This window comes from Dipodomys spectabilis, unplaced genomic scaffold (genome assembly GCF_019054845.1).
Source record: "Dipodomys spectabilis isolate Male_0828 unplaced genomic scaffold, ASM1905484v1 ptg000147l, whole genome shotgun sequence".
NCBI lineage: Eukaryota > Metazoa > Chordata > Mammalia > Rodentia > Heteromyidae > Dipodomys > Dipodomys spectabilis.
The window spans coordinates 15,058,832-15,081,572 of record NW_024870824.1 but is presented as its reverse complement, the minus strand read 5'-3'; the positions used below and the strand labels follow the sequence as shown (position 1 = coordinate 15,081,572).

The 22,741-nt window shown below is 37.3% G+C and overlaps 1 protein-coding gene across 1 annotated transcript; it reads right to left on the bottom strand.

Annotated features, from left to right (window-relative positions):
* Positions 1–7,290: 7,290 nt before the first annotated feature.
* LOC122118260 (serine protease inhibitor Kazal-type 6-like) lies at positions 7,291–21,742 on the bottom strand. Its single transcript, XM_042692234.1, has 5 exons — positions 21,685–21,742; positions 18,446–18,468; positions 11,823–11,897; positions 9,465–9,580; positions 7,291–7,336 (listed from the first exon to the last, which is right to left on the bottom strand). Exons 1-5 carry the CDS (start codon positions 21,740–21,742, stop codon positions 7,291–7,293), a joined length of 318 nt encoding a protein of 105 aa, XP_042548168.1.
* Positions 21,743–22,741: the final 999 nt, after the last annotated feature.

The following is a 22,741-nucleotide window of genomic DNA, read 5'->3' as shown; positions in this document are numbered from 1 at the left end:
TAGTTGCTCTAGTTTATATTCCTACTAACAGTATATGAAGTTTCCTTTTTTTCCTCCGCCCTTAGAAGCATTTATTGTCATGTGTTTTCTTTATGATTTCCATTTGAAGTGAGATAAAGCGGAGCATTAGTGTAGTTTTGATTTACATTTCCTTTATGACAAAAGATGTTGAATTTTTTTCCATTATACTAGCTATTTGAACTTTTGAGAACTGTCCAATTAATTTTCCCATTTGCTAATTGAATTATTATATTTTTGGAGCTTTTGTATATTCTGGATATCTTTTGTCTATTTATTCAGTAGCTGGTGAAGTTTTTCTCACATCCTGTGTGTGGTCTCTTGACTCTGACAATTGTTTTCTTTGATGTCCAGAAACATTTTAACTAGATACAGTCATATTTGTCAATTCTTAAAGAATTTCAAGTGTGTAACAATATTGAAACAATTTACAGTGAGCCCCTACAAGTCTAGATTGACCAATAATTTATATTTATTTTTATTGCTAATATTTAATATATGTGAAGTTGTATCCATACATAGTGGACTAATTACTGGTCAGTCTGTAATTAAGTATTCATTACTTGTGAATATAAAACTATAGGCCTTATAGTAAGCACTAGGACTTTCCCATCTGCCATGTCTTCTTGATTTACCTCTCCATTTCCTCCTGTTTTCCACACAGGTAAACTAGCATTCTTTGTTTTTATTTATTTAACTTCTACTTAACATTTATTTAACTCTTTACTGAAAAAAAGAAAACTGTATATGCAAGATGCAGTGCACTGGAATCAAATACAGTGACAACAGGGTTTATACCATGGGGGAAGAACATACAAACAAAACAAAAAAGTCACATAGTACATTAAAAACAGCAGTGTATACGACACTATGTTGAAAATGAACTTTACAACTTCGGGGGCTGGGAAGGAGGAATTTAGGAGGTGGGAGGGAAGGGATAGTAGAGGAAAAACAAAGGAGGAGTAATAATGCTCTATAGGAAATGTACTCATTGCCTTACTCATGTAACTGTAACCTCTCTGTACACTATCTTTAAAAAAATTCCACTTATTGCCACATCAATTTACATTTAATGTGAGTGAGAGTTGATTGTAGACCTTGGTACTCTTCTCTCTAAAACTTCTATAGGAATGTCACAGCTGAGAGTTGACCCAATGTAGTCTTCTTGTCTTGGTGGTAGTGATGTTGGTATTGAATGCCAAGTCTTCCACTTGATAGAGAAGCACTCTACCACTTGAGTGCCACTCTGCCACTCTCAGCCATTTTGCTTTTTAGTATAATTTTCCAGTTAGGATCCTGCCTCGACTGTCCTTGGTTTGTGTTTCTCCTACTCCCACCTCCATGTCATTTGACTTCTTTCTCAGATAGGGTCTTGTTAACTTTTGCCTAGCCTGGCCTCCAGCCATGAGTCACCTGGATAGCTAGAATTACAGGCATGAGGATTACAAACTATGCCATGTTTATAGTTTTTACATAAAAAGTACCAATGTTTACAAATGTGTGTCAATTTTAAATGTGAATTGTCTCTTCTTTCTATGGAACTGAACATTTTTAATCTTCTGTGATTTATTTCCACATGCTTTCCTTTCATCTTTCAAGATAGCTCAGACAAGAGATATATTTGACAATTTTAAGATACAGCCCTTGAAACATGCTTTGAAAATGAATAGTAGAATGGCAGTGCAGAGGAAAGCAAAACAGTGCAGCAGCAGAGGGTATCAGAGGTATCCAGGCAGAAAAATTTGGTGAGGAAAATGAACCTATGGATAAGCAGCACTGAATCTAGCTGTGCTGAGAAGCAGGACTTTCATAGGCACACACATGTTTACATCAGAAATAGCTATTAATTTAATGAGTGAAAGCTGAAGAAGAGAAGATGCCTGAAGTATATATAGTCAACATACTTGAAAATACCAGGAAAAATTGGGATGAGGAATTCCAAAACTGGTTAGCAAAGAAGAGTGATTCAAAACAAATATGTGTCTAGTGAAGATCTTCTGTAAATCCTGGGCTTTCTATTGATCTTGCTAGCTATGTCCTTTGCTATGCAGGAGCTCTGCATTTTAATGCAGTCTCATTTGTCCAACCTTTCTTTGATTTGTTGTGTTTCTGGGTCTTTATTAAGAAAATTTCAGCCTGTGCCTAGGAGCCCTAGAATTTCTTCTATTCCTTCCTGTAATGTTTTCAGGGTGTCTGGTTTGACTTTGAGATCTTTGATCCATTTGGAGTTGATTCTGGTGCAGGGTGATATATAAGGATATAACTTTAGCTTTCTACAGGTATTTAACTAATTTTGCCAGCACCATTTACTGAAGAGGCTCTTTCTTCCATTCTATTTTTTTGGCTCCCTTATTGAAGGTTAGGTGGCTATACATCTCTGGGTTCATTTCTGGGTCTTCGGTTCTATTCCATTGGTCCTCATGTCTGTTCTTGTGCCAGTACCAAGCTATTTTGATTACTATGACTTTGTAATAGAGTTTGAAATTTGGTATTGATATTCTTCTAGCACTCTTCTTTCTGCTAAGGATTGTTTTTGCTATTCAGGGTCTTTTACTGTTCCATATTAGTTTTTGGATTGCTTTTTCTATTTCATTGAAGAATGAAGTTGGGATATTGATCGGTATTGTAATGAAGATGTAGATAGCCTTTGGCAGTATTACCATTTTCATGATGTTAATCCTCCCAATCCAGAAACATTGGAGGTTTTTCCACTTTCTAAGTTCTGCTTTAATTTCCTTTTTCAGTTTTTTAAAATTTTCATCATAGAGGTCCTTCACTTCTTGGTTAATTCCTACACATTTTGGGGGGGGGGCTATTACAAAGGGAGTTGTTTTCCTGATTTCAGCTGTGTTCTTCTCACTATTGGCATACAGAAAAGCCATTGACTTTTGAGGGTTAATTTTATACCCTGCTACTTTGCCAAAGTTTCGGATGGGCTTGAGTAACTTGGGAGTGGAGTCCGTGGGATTCTTTAAATACAAGATCATGTCATCTGCAAAATGGAGAGTTTTACTTCATCTTTCCCTATTTGGATCCCCTTTATGTTTGCATCTTGCCTTATTGGTCTAGTTAGGCATTCTAATACTAAATTAAAGAGGAGGGCCTCATATCTAACATATACGTAGAACTCAAAAAATTAAATCCCCAACAACAAACCCTAAAAGAAACAACTGCCCCATTAATAAGTGAGCTAAAGACTTAAAGAGAGACTCCTCCAAAGAAGAAATAAGAATGGCCAGTAGACACATGAAGAAATGCTCAACTTCTCTGGCCATAAAAGAAATGCAAATCAAAAAAACATTGAGATTCTACCTCACCCCAATTAGATGCTGGAGGGGATGTAGTCAAAAGGGAACTTTGCTGCATTGTTGGTGGGAGTATAAACTTTTTCAACCACTTTGGAAAGCAGTATGGAGATTTCTCAAAAGACTCCACAAAGGTCAGGCGCTGGTGGCTCACATCTGTAATCTAGCTACTCAGGAGGCTGAGATCTGAGGATCATGGTTCAAAGCCAGTCCAGGCAGGAAAGTCCACGAGACTCTTACCTCCAATAAAACCACTAGAAAACTGGAAGTGGCACTGTGGCTCAAGTGGTAGAGCACTTGCCTTGAGCTGAAGAGCTGAGGGACAGAGCCTAAGCCCAGAGTTCAAGCCCCATGACTGACAAAAAAAAAAGACTACACATAGATATTCCCTATGATCCAGCAGTCCCACTTCTGGGCATTTACACAAATGATCACAAACAAGGCCATACTAAAGCCACCAACAGAGCTATGTTTATCATAGCATTATTCTCCATAGGTAAGATATGGAACCAACCCAGATGCCTTTCAGTAGATGAATGGATCAAGAAAATGTGGCATTATATGTGTGTGTGTGTGTGTGTGTGTGTGTGTGTGTGTGTGTGTGTGTGTGTGTATGAACTCTATGAACGCTTTGATTACATCAGAAAGAATGACACCTCCTATTGGAAGGAAATGAAAAGACATGGAAAAATTCATATTAAGTGAAGTAAGCCAGACCCAAATAAATATCTGTCCCATGGTTTCTCTTATTTGCAATAATTGATATATGTCTAGGATAATCTTAGCAGATGGGCAGAATAGCTCAATAGCTATGTACATATGACCATATAAGATGATCCTAAGGGAAATGAACTTCAAGACATGGACAAAAAAGGTTTTTCTTTGTTGTTGGTGTTTTTAATATACTATGTGATATTTTTCTTTTGTATGTCCTTCACCCTATGGTATAACCTCTGTTGTTACTATACTTGACTTTGGTACCTGGTATTGTAAATAGATTTATTTGAATTACAGAAGGGAAGAAAAACAACAGAATGGAGAAACAAAGGACAAGTGGGAACCAATGCAACAATATACACAAGAGGATTTTGAAGACGATCTATACAACTTGTCGGGGTTAAGGGGAGGGAAAGTAGGAGAAAACTGAGGGAGAGGGTACCAAGGTTGACCAGAATTGTACTCATTACCTTACTCATGTAACTGAAACTCTTCTGTACATTGCCTTGACAATATTAATAAAAGACCACAAAAACCACAATATATATGTATGGCTAGACGTTGATTTTTCACATCTGTAATCCCAACTATTCAGGAGGCTGAGATCTGAGGTTTGTGCTTCAAAACCACCCCGGGCAAGAAAGTTCATGAGTCTCTTATATCCAACTAACTAACAAAAAAATTCCCCCCAAACCCAGAAGTACTTTGCTGTTTAGATTAAGGTCTCACACTTAAGTCTGGACTATCATCAGACTAGGATCTTCTAGAAGGTATGCCCTACCATACCAGCTCTCCATATTCTTCTTAATATTTTTCCTTTTTGTATATATTTTTATTGTAAAAATACTGTACAGAGGGGTTACAGTTACACAAGTAAGGTAATGAGTACATTTCCTATTGAGCATTGTTACCTCCTTTGTTTTTCCCCTACCATCCTTTCCCTCCCCACCCCAACTACTCCCTCCCGCCCACCCCCAAGTTGTAAAGTTCGGTTTCAACATAGTGTCTTGTATATCTCATTGTTACAGTGGGTCAACTTGTATGATTATTTCAGAATTTTGTTAATATGTTTCTTATAGCTGTTAGTTCCTTCTCTCTAAGTCTTCCATTTACTTCTTATTATATTTGTTTTTCAATGTATTTCTCCCTACTGAAATGTGGTCTTTTATCATCCCGTCTATAGTTGTATCATAAGCACATAGATCAGACTGAACTTCAGAGCAGGCAGTCAGCATAAATGTGTTTATTCACTGAGAGAGTAATTACATTAAAAACTCCTTTAGAGATGTGTCCTGTGAAATGGATATTATTAACCCCTGTTTTCACTGTATTTGGTGTTGGTATAATTTGTGGAGGGGAAGGGAAAAAACAAATTGTTTAAATAGGGATACAGGTGGATCCATTGCAACAATGAGATATACAAGACGTTATGTCGAAAAACGAACTTTACAACTTTGGCGTGCAGGGGGCAGGGAAGATGGGAAGGGATGGGAAGGGGAAACAAAGGGGGAGGTAACAATGCTCGATAGGCAATGTACTCAATACCTTACCCATGTAATGGTAACCCCTCTGTACAGTATTTTCACAATAAAAAAAAGAAAAGCTGTGGTCTACCACATGACCATATTCAAAGAAGGAATTCTCAAAACGTGTACTTGGCCCACTCAGAGTGAGATAACTTGTAAATGCAGCTTCTGGGTGTTCCTAGGTAGGGGTAGCTTTTAGGCAGCGCTCTGTTTTCATTTTCAGAACTGTTTTATTTAGCAAGTAATTAAACTTTTTCTGTGCTTTAAGATTTCTAGTGTTTTATGCAGATATAATATTGACCTTTGAAACTCAATCCTAAACATTTCCTTAAATGTACTTTATTTTTGTTGATTTTGTACCCATATATTATTTCTTGAATATTTATCATTTATCCAATATTCTTTCTGCCTGAAAGACTTTTTGGTGTTGCTGGAAAGATACTACTAGTATTTATATATAATGCAATACAAAATCTTTTATTTCAGATATTGAAGAACTATTATCCACAGAAAAATGATTTACTTCCTTTATTTTTCTGTCTTTGTTTTGATCCTGGGGCTCGAACACATGACCTAGGTGCTGTCTTGAGCATTTTGCCCAAGGCTAGCACTCTACCACTTGAGCCACAGGTCCACTTCCAGTTTTCTGGTGGTTCATTGGAAGTAAGAATCTCATGGTCTTTCCTTCCCAGGCTGGCTTTGAGTTGTTTGTTTTTCAATGTATTTCTACCTACTGAAATGTTACCTGCTAAAGTGAACTGATTCTCATGTCTTAGCCCTACTAGTAGCTAGGATTACAGGTATGAGCCACTGGCACCCAGATAAATGTTTTGCATTTATCTGAAATACTTTCCAAGGAATCAGGAAAGACCAGTATTAAGTAATCTAACTTTTAAATGATAGATATTCTTAAACAATTATTTAACCAACCTATGGCCACTTTACCAAAATCCTTCATTATCTTCACAGAGGTGAAAAGAATGCATTTCCCCATGATTCCACAGTGAGTCTTTGGTTGATTTAGATCGGTAACTTAGATCTTTTGATCAAGTTTACAGCATGTCAATTATTCTGTATTGTATCTGCATTTCCTTATGAGTTCTCTCTTAGTGTACTTTAGTTTGGCAAAGGGGGTTTCATTATGACATTTCTATGCATGCATGCAATGTGTACTGAGCAAAGTTCTCTTCTAGTATTCTTCCTTACCCCACCCTCTTCTATGAAAACAATTTCAACAAGTTCCAATTGTTCTACTGTCATATATGTAAATATACTACTTTGATCATATCCATATCATTCAGTCACTCTGTCTGCATCCCCCACTGTTCTACCCCCACCCCAATACAGCCTGTTTTACTTTCATGTTATTTTGAGTTAGTGTGTGTTACTTGCACAAAGTGTGTTTGCCACAATATTTCAAACTTATATATATTATTTTAAAATCAGAATAATCCTCTCTATTGCTCTCTCTTCCCCTGTCTCCTACCTCCTTCAGGCCAACAGCTATATGTTGTCTTTAACTCAAAGTAAAAACATAATCAATGCTATGCAGAATTTACTTTATTGACAAGTAACTCAAGCAATATGCATATATATACCCACGGCCCAGACACAGAAGAAGGTCTGCCTCTTTAAGTGCTAAGGGCTTTGTCAGAGAAAATTAAAATCAGAAGTGAGAAAAAAAAGGAGAAGCTGGTGAGCCAGTGCAGAACCCTGGATCCATTTCAGCATGCTCCATGATGCTTCAGGTTAATCTTCCCATTACTTTTCCTTAAAAAAAAGATAGATGTAAATATGGTCAGTGCATTGTCATAGGTCTTTTGCTACAGAAGTTGGACATGGTTTTAAATATGCCATGAGCCAAGACCCATCCTCATTTGAGTCAAGAGATTTCCATACTACTTTTCACTAGCGGTTGATTACATGCATTCAGACATGACACCTATTCTAACTCTGGAAACATCAAATTAAATAAATCCCAGAGTTTCGATAAACAGCCATTTCAGTACCAACTAATCTTTCTCTAATATATATACATATACAGATGTTTATAAATATGTATCTCCATCTATATGTGAACCTATACACACAAGCACGAAAGGAAGCAAGGAAAAATAATGGCAAAAAGATTATAACACCATAGCTCTGTCCTGAAGGAAAATATAATCAAATATCAAGGCACTTGATGTTTTATATGTGCACGTCCACACATTTATTTTCTCAGAATTTGTGTCCACTAATTCAAATCTTGCACAAGCCTATCTATCTTTGGCTGAGCAATGTTTGATATTAACTATTGAGTTATGTGTAAACACATCAATGTGTTCATTTATAGTGATATTGATGTGTGTGTGTGTGTGTGTGTGTGTGTGTGTGTGTGTGTGTGTGTGTTTTGTAGCACTGGAGTTTGAATTCAAGCCTTAGAAATGCTACGCAGACTGTCTAACACATAACTCATTCTACCAATCCTTTTTTTCTCTGGTTATAATGAGATAGAGACCTCACTTTTTGCCTAGAACCTCTGGATGGCAATATTTCTACTATAATTCCACTCTAGTTTAGATGATAAGTCTGCACCACTACACTCAGCTTTTTCTTTTGTCTTATAGACATTTTGCTCAGAATGGGCTGGAATCATGAATCTCCAGACCTCAGCATCCCAAGTCCCTGGGAAAACAGGAGGTTACCAGAGTGGCCCCCTCTTTGTTGAGATGGGATTTCACAAGCTTTTTCTCTAGGCTAGCCTCAGTTGCAATCCTTCTAATCTTCACTCCCAAAGTAGCTAGGATTGTAGGTGTAATCACCAACCTGTCCTTAATGTTGATATTTTGAATTAAAAAATAAATTAAACAGTACTTGGAAGGCTAAGGTATGAGGATTTTGAGTCTGAGGATAGGCTGCTGTACATAGTGAGACTCTGTCTAAAACAAGTTGTCAAATTAGTTAATAAAAACCTAGACATACCTGGGTGCCAGTGGCTCATATCTGTAATCCTAGCTACTCAGAAGGCTGAAATCTGAGGATCATGGTTTGAAGCCAGCCCAGACAGAAAAATCTGTGACACTCTTATTTCCAATTAATCACAAAAGAAGAGGGGAGTGGTCCTGTGGCTCAAGGGGGTAGAGTGCTAAACTTGAGCAAAAGGTACTTAGAGACAGAGCCAAGGCCCAAGGTTCAAGCTCCAGGATAGGCAAAAGAATAAACAACAACAACAAAACCCTAAGACATGATTGTAAAATAAATTGATAGAGCAGAGTGGTGAGACTAACAGGTGGGTGAGAATGAAGGAAGAGAGTAACAGGGTGAATGCTACAGAAGTACATTAATATGTATATGAAAATGGTAAAGAAATAAAACTCCCCCCAAAGAAATGTATTCTTTATCTTTTTATTATGTAACTGTAACTCCTCTGTACATTAACCTTTATAATAACAATAAAAAACTTTTAATAAAGAAAACTATCAAGACTATTAAATGTAATAGTTATCAAATACACGTTTAAAAATGTACCCAAACTGAATTAAAATTAATTACAAAGTAATGAATTTTTTGTATTTAAGAATTTGTAGGGCTGGGAAGGTGGCTCAGTGGTAGAGCGCTTTCCTTGCATGCCTGAGGCCCTGGGTTTGATTCCTCAGCACCACATAAGCAAAAAGAGAAAAGCCAGAAGTGGTGCTGTGGCTCAAGTGGTAGAGCGCTAGCCTTGAGCTGAAGAGCTGAGGGACAGTACCCAGGCCCAGAGTTCAGGCCCCACGACCGGACCCCCCCCAAAAAAAGAATTTGTAATGTGGGTTTGCTTTGCTTTAGAGTCATTTTCCTGACAGCCTCTGTAGGAGGGATGGGTAGAAGTTTTTAGAATACATCAAGGAAAGTAAGATTTGGTGAATGTAACACTTACGCCATCGCCTTACAGAAGGAACATTTATTGCCATATGTCTGACCATCAGAACCACAATGGGGGTTTGATTCCCGAGTGCAGAAGATCTTAGGATCACGGAACTCATCACAGTTGATCTACAAAGTAGACAATGACATTGGAGAATGCTAGGTAAATTATCATTCCTTGCAACAGAAGTTCTGGACAGCAAACTTTTGTGTTCTCTCTCTCTCTCTCTCTCTCTCTCTCTCTCTCTCTCTCTCTCTCTCTCTCTCTCTCTCTGTGTGTGTGTCTCTGTCTCTGTCTCTGTCTGCCTGTCTGTCTGTCTGTCTCTCTCTCTCTCTCTCACCCACACACACACAAACACCAAAGTGTTCTGAAATAAAAACTAGCTCTCTTTGTTTAAATTAGATACTTAAATATAAAGCAGACATTTTCTCTGTGTCACAGGAAACACATGATAATGCCAACTGCTATAAGTAAGACTTTTTGCTATAACACAAATTGGTCCAGTTGATAGTAGTTTGGGATCATTAGATGACATGTTAACTGTATGAATGCAATAGTACTTCTTATGCATTCTTTTAAAAGCACATGTGGTCATTGCAAAGAAGCATTAAGGTTTTCTCTTATGGCGCCAACAGGTCTCCATGGATGGAATAGTCCATTTATTATCTCTAGGAATCACAGTCTGAATATCTTCATGCTAACTTATTCTGTTTCAAATTCTGATGTAATTTGAACTTTTGTGCCCACTTCATTGATTTAGTGACAGCTGCAAACGCTTCTGTGTTCAGGACTCTGGAGTTGCACTCAGTTTAGTTGAGACCATTTGTTATGATTGATCAATAAGTGCTATCACAGGAAGGGATAATAGCCTTTGTGCTGGTGATATGCTCTCTCAGCTGTAGTGGTTTCTTAAAAGTAATCTGGATAGTAGTGTTCTTATGGGACCATTCCTCTCAATGGAGTCAATCTTTGGTATGCAAATAGCATTATACATGGTACAATATTGTACAATTGTACATGGTACAATATTCCAGGATGCTAGCAAAATGGACTATGTAAACTGAAACCCTCCAAATAACATCTGTGTGCAATGAATTGACATTTGCATATCAATAAAGGAACCTTGTTTCATCCATCTACAAGTTCTATGAAAATAGTACTATTCATTTTTATCATTTGAGCCTATTGAAATCCCTAAGAAGTATATTGAATTACATTAAGAGATAGCTCCCAGATGGTTTTCTATAACATTTAACTAGCCTGTCAATGTGTGACATATTCCTTCTCATTACCGGATCAGAATTTTTGACAGTTTAACATAGTTGATTTCTAATAGATCGTCACTGAGAGAACAACCACCTGTCTCTCACTTGGTACTTAAAGTCAAGCCTTAGACTTCCTTAAAATAGCTCTATAGTTCTCCACAGCTTAAGAACAGTATGTATTTCAGACACCTAATATAGATACAAAGCACAAGTCCCTATTATTGTACATATTACAATTGTATTTTGTTTATTGTGTGGAATGAGTATATTTTAGCTGCTTTTACTACAAAAGAAACAAACCCAAAAAGTGGGTAACTAAGTAGTGGACATGTTAACTGGCTTTCCTCTAGAAGAAATTTGCTGTTTATGTTTATTTATAAAATCATACTTTATACACACAATATTTACTTTTTAACAGTGTTTTAAAGAAATTCATGAACACAAGTGAAATCATTTGTTTAAGATGCTAGTAAAATAGTATTACTGACAGAGATCTAAAGGTTTGCCTGGGAAAATTCCCCATGAAAGAGTCATATAATTAAGTCACGGAATTGCCACATCAATTTTTTTTGATACCTGAGTATATAAAACCACACATTGAGACAGCATTTCATACTATTGAAGATGGATAACATGGTCATGTATCACCTATGATCCTTATTTCCCTTGAAAGAAAATTCCATCTTCTCATGCTACTGCCTGAACAGTAATCTCTCCTTTAAGTCTTCAAGTGGAGTGAAGACAAAAAAAAATCTCAACAACAGAATAAGCCACAAAGAAAAGTTGTTGTGTTTACATTTAAGTGTCTACATTTAAGTCATTAGTGTACGTATTCACAGGTACCCTTCATTTATAACCACAGTGTTATTACTGTTTCACAAGTTCCCATAGGGTTGCAAGCTGGTGAGCTGGAGGACAATTGGTAAGAAATGCCTTCTCATCATGCCATCTGCATTAGAGAGGCAGAGAAGAGCTGCTGTCACCACAGTACAGTGTGTAGCCATTGCCACAGTGGGAAAAACACAGGTCATGCGGGAGTGAAGCCAAGGCCAGCTCCACCTACAGTCTCACCACAGCTAGGAAAATAAACAAGAAAGTCTCTTACTTGAAAGAGACGACTCCTTAAGCCACCTCTCCCTGGCATTCGGCCCTCTGATCTTGTGATCCAGCCTCTTTTGTCCTTTGGAAAGCAGATACAGGGAAGGGCACTTGGTGGGGAGCATTCACTTTGAGAGTTTTCCACCCCCTCCCCAAAGCCACTTCACCATTTCTTCAATACCCCCAGGAAGAGGCTAGGAAAAGAAGACGTTTTCACTAAATAAAACCAAACCAATTAGCTGGCATGTGAACAAGCTGCCTGTGTCCTATCTTAGATGATGCACGCAATAAGGATGCTTCAGTTTCTTTACACACACACACACACACACACACACACACACACACACACACACACACACACACACACACACACAGAGGAGATATGTCTTGTTCCTTGATTTCCAGGGATCGAATGTGGTCATATGGCAGCTGAAGAGGGGTAGTGTGGAATTGAAATTGTTCTACATCATGTGCATAGAAAGCAACTTTACTTCCTCTCTTAACTGAAGCTTTGAAAGGCATCTGTAACATAAACAGAGACCACACTCAGTGGTCTCTAGTGGTTTTTCTAGCTTTGGTGGTCCCAGACCACCATCTGTGTGGCTTCCACACAGATCTTGTGTTCTTAGTTCTTCAATGCTTGGGAGAAAGGTAACTATTGCCTTTTACTTTACATCTAGAATCTTCTGTGGTCTCTCTGAGAGAAAATTAAGCCTGCAGAATGCAGTCAGAAGAGGCTGTCCCAGTGTGTGTGTGTGTGTGTCGGGGTGGGGGGGGCGGGTGACAATGGATTTGCAGAATTATTGGGAAATCTCAGCAAAGTGGAAGAAAGAGGCCCCAGCTCACACAACTTGAGGGAAGTGGGAGATTAAAAATTCTTCATGTCATGAATTTTTTTTTGCCTAAATTCCCTTTCCTCTTCTATGTTTTTGTTGTGGATTCTTGAATAAAATCCAAGCAATTTGCTTAACGGTCTAAGGAAGTGAAAGCAGAATTAGATTGAGAATGAAGTGAGATTACATTTCTCCTTTAGCATATCATATGGCGAGCATTTAGGTCACCATGAGAGACAAATTTAATTAATCTATTGGAAATTTCTGCAATGATGCTGTAATGCGAACAAATATCCTGCCAATGGAATTAGCCTAATCTGGGTTTAAATTTTGCTTCTCTTGATCACTTATTTATTACCTTGTGCCAACACTTCATTACTCTGAGTTTATATTTCTACATATTCCCAAGTGGATGAGTATTTGGGTATCTTGTCAGATTGTGGTAATGAACGAGGTTTATATCAAGTACCATGTGGAAGTTTGATACTATAAACACCAACAATGTATGGTGTATTTGTTACATGGTAAAGCTTTGGAGCTCATTATTGCTTGCCCTATTTTAGTGAGATTTTTAATGTTGTTTCGATGGTGATGAACTTGACAAAAAATTTCCATTTTGTTACTATAGCTTTACACTACTAGGTACAAAGCATATACTATGTCCAGTGCATAGTCTTGCTCTGATCACTTCTAATTGCTCAGAGAACTACATCTCTTAAAATGTGAAATAGCATGACTTACATAGGAACACTAATCGTTTTACTAGTAGACTCAACAAAATCATGACTGGAAATGGTTGTAAACTAAAAATCAGAATAATTAATATTTTAGTCTAAAATTTTATATTTCTAGATAAAGCCAATGGGAATTTGTAGCTCACGGCTTTGGGTAGTAGAATCATGGTCCTTTATTTTTTGTCCCCGTTTTCAGACAAATAGTAACCATGTTATCACATCAGTTCTAACCTGTAGTACAAGTTTTCTTACGAGCTCTCTACCTGTTCTTGGACTCTTGCTTTCACACCACTTCTATTTGCTTTAAAAATGATTCCTTTCAAACTATTGTTGACAATTTATTAAATGGTCATGATTTCCTTATGGTAGATGCTACTTTGGATCACTACAAACAGTTTGAAATGCCTAGAAGGTTTTTAAATTTTGTCAGTTCTATGGTTCTCCATGATTATTTTTCTGTTGTTGTCTTCCCCTCTTTAGCATTAATTATAACCATCATTTTCAAAATGGTTTTATTCACTGATTTTTCCGAAGGATGCATATTTCCCCAAGCAATACTAACAAATCTCACTTTTTCTTGAGGTTTTATTAATAACTCAAATTTGAATTCTTGGTTGTGGCATAAAATACCTATAGCCAACAATTTAATATATACTTAAGAATTATTTGTATCTGAAACATAATTCTTTTTTTATCCAGTACTGAGGTTTGAACTCAGGATCTCACTTTCTCACTAAGGGTTTTCTCTTTCTAGGTTTTCCTTTTTTTTTATTTGTTGCAGCTGGCACTCTACCACTTGAGACACACTTCCACTTATGTTTAGTCTTTTTTTTTCTGTTCTCTTGGATGAGAAGAGTCCCAAGGAATGGCCTAGCTTGGCACTAAGTCTTGATTTTCAAATTTTAATCTCCTTAGTCACTATGATTATAGGTGGGAGCTGATGCTTGTCTATAATTCTTTGTTTCCCTCTCAATTACTTTTGAATAACAACATTTCCATTTTTCATGACAGCATAGTTCTTCAGATTTCCTAGCTGATCTTCAGACTAAAACATTGCTATTTCTTTTCCTTTATTAACATTTTAATGTCTGTGCCTCAAGTCTTTTTCTTTACTAATTCCAAATTTACTTGCACCAGTCCTCAGCTTTCTTCCTTTTCTCTTTTCTCCTTCTTTTCCTTCCATCCTTCCTTCCTTTCTTTCTTCTTTCCTTCCTTCCTTCTTTCCTTCCTTCCTTCCTTCCTTCCTTCCTTCCTTCCTTCCTTCCTTCCTTCCTTCCTTCCTTCCTTCCTTCCTTCCTTCCTTCCTTCCTTCCCTTTCTTTATCAGTTTTGTGGTTTGAACATAGGGTCTTACGCTTGCTAAGCTAGCATTCTACCGCCTGAGCCAAGCCTTCAGACCCATTTTTGTTAATTTTTTTCTTTTTTATATTAATGTTTTTTTATTGTGAAAATACTGTACAGAGGGGTTACAATTACATGAACAAGGTAATCAGTACATTTCTTATCAAGCATTGTTGCCTCCTCCTTTGTTTCCCTTTCCCATCCCTGCCCTCCCATCTACCCCCCCCCCCCCTTCGTTCATTTATCGACATAGTCTCACTTCTGCAAGACCCTGGCAGAGCTATGATTTTGCCTACTTTAGGCTTTCTGTGATTTCTGGGATTGCAGGTATAAGTGAGAAAGTCCAGTACCACTCCATGCAGGTGGAGTTGTGTAGGCTTTTCTGCTCTGGATGATCTGGAACGTCAATCCTTCAAGGGTCAGCCTCCAGTTTGGCTTGGGATGCCAAACACATGTCACTGTGCCCACCTATAACTTCAGAAGGTTTCTTGAAAGCCTCTGCCTGTGCCGGTTTGAGATATCATGTAGCTAAGATTCTAGGCATGAGCCACGAGCTCAACAATTATTTTCCAATTCAATATAACAGGTTCTGTTCTTTCTGCCTCCTTTCCTTCTGGTGTCAAATCCTTACATGGATTTTATTCTGAACAATGGTTTTCTTTTTTTTTTCTGTGACGGTAATGAGGATAATACTGCTACTTCACATTTGTTTAGAAAATTACATTATTGAAAGGTTGGCAGATACTGTGTTGTGAATCTTTATGATGACTAGTGCTCACTCAGCAGCCCTAGCTGTGGATTCACAGCAGTGCGAGTTTCCCTTCTGTGGTTAAGTTGGGGATGGTGTGTAAGAACACTAAGCTGCACTGGACATTGATTCTAAGAAAAAAATGAAGTGAATAGAGAAGATTCAAAAACCCAAGCTCATCCTAGCAATGGAGAATTGTTTTACAATTCAAATACACCCCTTATATCACAAAACAGGAGAATAAATTTAGTGATCCCAAAGCACAACAAAACAGGAAATTGGATCCTAATCCACCTTTCCACCTTTGAAAGGTCTGATCTATTCTCTTTAGTCCAGACTGCTCCTTTCTACACTTCTTTAGGGATATGGTCCCTAAACACTGAGCAGAGTCTGAGAAAAATAGAAGACGTGAATGGCAATGCAGTGAGTAATTCAAAAAGCATTATTTATTCAGAACAAAGGATTAGCTGTTTCTAGACTGTCTTTCACACATTTGTTATTGTTATGAAACAATTTAATGAAGTGCTTGAGATAGTAAGTAGTAGTTTTATGTTCCTATTGTCATCATGTTATTGAATGTACCTAGTTGGCATATTCACAACTTGACAACCAATTAGTCATTTGTCCTTAAAAAGAAATTTTTACTTAGCACCTGAGTTCCAAACGTCTGGGAACATGCTTATTGTTCAGCTTGAATAACATTTTGAATGTGCAAAATTTTAAAGAACTATAATTTGGACGGATGACTATAATCTTTCATGAGGTGTTTCATTGTGCAGAGATTTTGTAACCTGGAAAGAATGACTTGCGCATAAGGGAAACCTAATAATAATGACTTCCTTTTGCCTTAGCTGGATCCGCCTTTAGTCACCACATTCCTAAAGCGAGCTCCAGCTTCTGTCCCTCACTGGGCAGAAGAGGAAGCTGAGACTCCACGTGAATCAGAAGGAGTCCTTCCTGATTCTTTATGTTTGAGTGGAGACCACAGTTTGGGCAGGACCAGACTTGGTTTATAATGGCTCAAATATTTAGTGCAGGAAGATGCTTTAAAGGTTGGTAAACCCAACCCTTTTTTTTCTTTTTTAATAATTTTTACTGAGATTAAGCTATTACATAAATTTCACCAACTTCAGGGTATTGTGGGTTAGTGATACTTAAAGTCACAAACATATCTTAACCTTTATGAGGCACATTGTCATTATCGTGTTCCATGAAGCTTACGGACTCTACAAACTTTGACACTACAGCCATTTCTTCCAAATCAGGTGATATGTACTTTCCCTTTGCTAAGTATAAGAACCAAACCCTTTAATAATAACCATTTGTGAACAACCAGGCCACACAGATGGCTGAGATCTGAGGATCTCAGGTCAAAGCCAGCCTGGGATGGCTCAAGTAGTAGAGTACCAGTCTTGAGCAAAAAACCAAGCAAATACTATAGGCCTGAGATCAAGCCCCAATACAAGCACACACAGGAAAAAAAATAAACGATTTAGGAGCAAAAGCAATGAGAAGGAAAGAATTATTGCCTAAATCACACACACAGAGTAAACATTTGCATTAGGACTCGTTGTCTGACTCCAAAGCCAGTGTTTCCTAGTACTGCTTGCTTCAGGCTACCAAGAAAGAAAGTTCTCAGATTTTGCTCTATCTGAACAACACCTCGATAACTACTTTGAAAACAAATTCCAAGTTCCTTACCCTTGAAATTATTATTCAAGATCAATATTCAGGGCCTTATTTGGGCGTTTGCCTATCTACACAGAATCTCAGGTGACCCAGAATTAAGCCAACTGTAAGACATGGAGGATTGTGTGTCCAAGGAAAGAGCTTTGTATATGTAAATGACAAAACTTAGTTTAAATTTCACAGCTGTGACATTTCTGTGTAATGGTCATATATTACTGTGTGATGGATATGAAGCATGTGGATGGAGTCTTACATAATTTCCTTTGTGAGCTTTTATGTAGAGAAGTCAATTTTAAGTTTTAAAGCATTATAAAGCAATAACAAATGCATGTATTAAACACACTCATATCCACAGAGGCAGGTAACTGGAAGACATCACCAATTGTAAGATATACCTTAATTTTGAATATGCTAATTTTATTTTCAAGGCTGATGTACTATAATGGGAGTATTTCAAGGTTGGAAAATATTTCTCAACATGCTTACCAACTTAAATCAGTTGCCAGCAATGTTTGGAAAGTTTGACAACCAGCAAGCATTTTGGATCCATCAAGACAAAACGTTTAAACTAACAAACAAGTACTAGGATTAATTTGAAATGTTCAATATGGAAATTGGCAGAGTAACTAGTATTTATTTTTTAGTTTTTGATAATTAAATCAAGAAAGGTAAGAAAAGTTACCAAATGAAATTGGTAACAATGAAGCCCAACAATGAAGAAAAGGCATGCCGGCTCGAAGTTTTACTCCAAATTACATTTAGATTAGTGATCAATCTATGTATTCTCAACACAGAACATTAAACTAGTTTTCTAAGTTGTTATTTATAAAAATACAATATGAGCTTCTCTAACTCCTGGAGAAGCTGTTAATCAGTAATGAATAGAAATTCACTAGTAACTGTTACAGGTTCTCAAATGTTTCCATAATTTCATTCATGAAATAAATATTTGTTATGCAAGGTGTGTATCATTTAAATTTTATAAAGTGAATAATAGGATGCCTTTATGAAATCAGCTCTTCTTTTGATAAAAGTAATGCATTTTGTTTGCTTTTTATTAATGTGTATGAATAGTAATTATGGTTTTTCACTGTAATAATTCCATCACATTTAGGCTCTTTTGAATTGAAAATGGTATACTCATAGAGAAATTCTAGTTTAAAAATGACTGTTTCAGTGAACATTTGTATTGGCCTTACCTGATCATGGTTTTTGCTCTTTTATTGTATAGACAAACCAGCTAAGCACACATTGTGCTCAGAAGAAATGGATAAGAATATACTGACCTGTCCTCCTTGACTGAAGACACCTGAAAAAACATAAAATGCAGACACTGTAATTCACAAATGTGAAAAAGTGAGATTTATACACCGTACATTTTCATACCTCCTCTTGGATCTGGTTGTATCAGGAAGTACACTATTCTACCTGACATTTTACCTGTTTACTGTGGAGGGATCAGTAGGAACTTGGAAAGTTATGAAAGGACATGGACCACAAAATGACAATACTTGTTCTTTTTGTTTTCTCCCACCTTCCAAGGTGGGACAAAAAAGGCTCTGGAGATTTATGGTACAGTGCTGGCTTCACCAACAACCTCTGACATTGACAATCAATTCTTGCAGTTCCTCTCAGAAATATTTGTTTGGGGCAGCTGGTGAAGTTTGCCATTCGTTCACCAAATCAGAATTGCTCTTCAGAATACCACTTCAAAACCATAGCCCAAATGTAGACTGCCAAGAACCAATCCATTCTCTTCTATGCTGAATTATGACAAATTAGCTCAGTGGTTTCAAATAACGAAATAACAAAACTCCTAGGTTCCATCTTGGCGCAACTGCTGGGTTCTGTGACCCTTTCTGTGGAGCTTATAGTTTAGAAACACCACTCACATGTACGCTCAATAACAAAAAGTAGGGATTCATGATATCCATCTCCAATGCCAGCCAATAATTGGGGAAAATACTGAAAATGTCTAAAGGTGAAATCATAATAAATGAGGATAAGGAGAAAACAAGGCTTTCAATTTTAAAAGATGTTGTGTCATCATTTCCAGCAGTGTTTACCAAGATCACTGATTCCTAGCCAATAAATGGAATGTTCATGGTAAAAACAGATTACTTAGCTAAATGCAGTGGCAAATGCCTATAATACAGCTATTCTGTAGCGATACAGAAGATCATGGTTCATGGCAAGCCCAGGAAAATAAGTGATATTAAATCTCAACACAACACTGGAAAGGTGGGTGTGGTGGTTCATGTAGGAAGCAGAAATAGGAGGATGTAGTCCTGGCTGCATGGGCAAAAGAATCCACAAGAATAATAATAAAATAATCAAATCAGGGCTAGGGATATTGTTCAAATGTCATCCATTGTTAGAATATCTACCTAACAGACATAAAGTCATGAGTTCAAACATCAAAACTGCCAAAATAGAAATGCATGAAATAAAAAAGAGATTCTTCAGATGATCTCTCGAACCTTGCATAATATAAAACCTGACAGGTACTGGAATTCCATATTTTTCAAACATGCTCATTGAATTTTATGATCAGGGAAAATGACTACAATTTTCTGTCCAGTCTCCACTGTGAAAAATCTGTGATTAGAAGAGGAGGGCTTTTCCCAAAGTCTTGTAGATTTACAAAACAGCAATAGAGAAGGAAGATTGGTATCTATAATGTCTGGGTCCAATTCTGTTGTCCTTGAGTTATGGAAAAAATAAAAGATGTCTGTTGAGCACTAGCTCTGTGAAGCTCATTCTATGCATTCTCTTATTTACTTTTGTATTTTGAATTAGTCCTTTTATAAACTCTTCCTATGGGAAGAAAAGGAGCTTTAGAAAGGTCATGTTGAGACGGAAGTGCTGGGTCTGATCTTCTTTTTGGGGTTCAACATTGGACATTTTGTCCTCCCAAGTGACATCTGTTGTATCTATGAAGTATCAATGATTGATGCATTTGATATGTCAGTCAATAAGATCTTGGTAAAGATCAGTTCATCTGCGCAAAGAGAAGCTGAACAGAGTAAGCGATGACAGAGACTATTGTTGCAACTATTTTTAACATAAGTCTGATTTTTCTGCCAGCTCAGCAACTTATCAGACTACCGTTTGATTTATTTGATGTTAGTCCTCAACCTTACTGCATAATATTAGAGGAAGCTTTTATGTATTTAAAATATTTTGGGTGTTTTTGTTTATACAAAGGTGATCTGGTGACAATAAATGATACTCTCCATAAGGACATAAAACTTGTTTCTTACATGTTCAACTTTAAAATTTTTGGCAGCAGCAAAATCCACCTGCTGTTAACACAGACAATGGGTACATCACACATGGAGGTCTAGGACTTATATCAGTTCTAGCATTTTACACGGGAGAGAATATCTCAGAGAACTGAGATATTTATTTAGGTACAAAGATTATTACTGAGTCTTGTGGACACTTTGCCAGTAAAATATAATAGTATAAATTAATGTAGAACAATATAATATATATTATATTCATATGAATGTTCATATAAATTACCACAATAACTAGAAATGATGTTTTTCATCTTCAGGTGGAAAACATCGTATCAAAGTATGAGTGTTACTTGCCTCTTAATTGATAAAATTACTTACTTTTGTTAATGTAACCATATTTTCCTGCTTAAAGAATTAATGTCTCAGTAACACATGGTCTTACATCCAAAGGTTCAAGAACTTCTTTTCAAAAATTTCCTCATTAAGTTTATATTTCCCCCTTGTTTCAATTTTTAATTTCTTGAGTTCCTTTGTAAATAACGAATAACAGGATAGCTTAGTTTTATTTTGTAAAGCCAAGATTAATGCTGAAGTAAATATGTACTTCAATGAACTTGATTTATTGATTAGTTCTTTTTTTTTTTTTTTTGTCGGTCGTGGGGCTTGAACTCTGGGCCTGGGCGCTGTCCCTCAGCTCTTCAGCTCAAGGCGAGCGCTCTACCACTTGAGCTACAGCGCCACTTCCGGTTTTTCTGATGGTTTATTGGAGATAGGAGTCTCACGGTCTCTCCTGCCCGGGCTGGCTTTGAACCGCGATCCTCAGATCTCAGCCTCCTGAGTAGCTAGGATTACAGGCGTGAGCCACCAGCGCCCAGCTTGATTAGTTCTTTAGAATAAGCACCAAGTTGAATGTCTACAAGATCTGGATTCAAGTTCCAAATTTTATTTACTTGTGTGAGTCCCTTAGCATTTTTCTTAACTGTGTCTCATGAAGAATGGGAATGTGAATTCCTTCCCAAGAGAATCAGAAATGATACAAGTCATACCATGTCTAGAACAGAGTATATGCTCAATAAAAGACAATTATTTTATCATGGTGACCATCTTTGCCATCATCACTATCATTACAATCATGACTGTGATCATCTGCCCTTTATATCATTATCCTGGTCTGTCTCTTATAGCAAAATCATTAGAATTCTGAAACATCCTGGAAAACTACATTTTTATTTTTGGCTTGATATACAAATGAGATGTTAATTTTAAGGGAAAAAACTCACCTGAGAACATGCAGAAAAGAGCCAGAGAGAGGAGTACAAAGACACCTGCTGCTTTCATGGTGTCAATTAGCTCACTCCGATCGAGGCTGCTTGCTTGGCTTGGCTTCTCCGTGAAGACACTTCTCAGAAAGCACTAAAGCACATATTCAGACACACATTCACACATACACACATGTATATATAAGAGACAACATAAAGAGAGTTGAGATCTGATCTCCACCTTCTTTTATAAAAAAATCACCTTCTAAAACCATATACAGTCCTAGACACTTTAGGTATTTATGGGGAGCTGTCACTAGTTAGGGAAATGTTTTATGCTCCCCATCAATCTTAAAAATGAGGACAATTATGTGAGTCGCACCTTAGATCGTAGTAATAGAGGATGTCATTTTCTGCTACTAACCTATATTTGCCTAACAACCAATACATCCTCCCTGCTCTTCCCTCCAAGGCTTTGCTTCATTAAAGGGATGATTCACACATTCCACTTCTCCCTGTGTCTTTTTCAGGCAAGTCCTAAGTGATGTGGACAAGATGAATAACCAGAGGGATGGAACCTCTGGGCGTAACTTGGATTTTCCAAATCCAAGTCATTCTAAGGAATACCAAAAGCAGGGAAGTATTCTAGATCATCTCCAGAATTTCCTTAGAACAAAGATTTCCTAGTTAATTTTTGAACCATGATGCAGTCAAATGCCAGTGATTTGAAACTTTTGAGTTAATAGGTACAAGAGGTTTGATATTTCCTTTTTATTTAATGAACTTTTTTGGGGGGGGGGTCCGGTCATGGGGCCTGAACTCTGGGCCTGGGTGCTGTCCTTCAGCTCTTCAGGTGAAGGCTAGCGCTCTACCACCTGAACCACAGCGCCACTTCCCGCTTTTTTCTTTCTGCTTATGTGGTGCTGAGGAATCGAACCCAGGGCCTCAGGCATGCAAGGCAAGCACTCTACCACTGAGCCACCTTCCCAGCCCTTTAATGAACGTTTTTATTTCACCTGGGCACCAGTGGCTTATGTCTGTAATACCAACTCCTAGAGAGACTGAGATTGTGAAGATC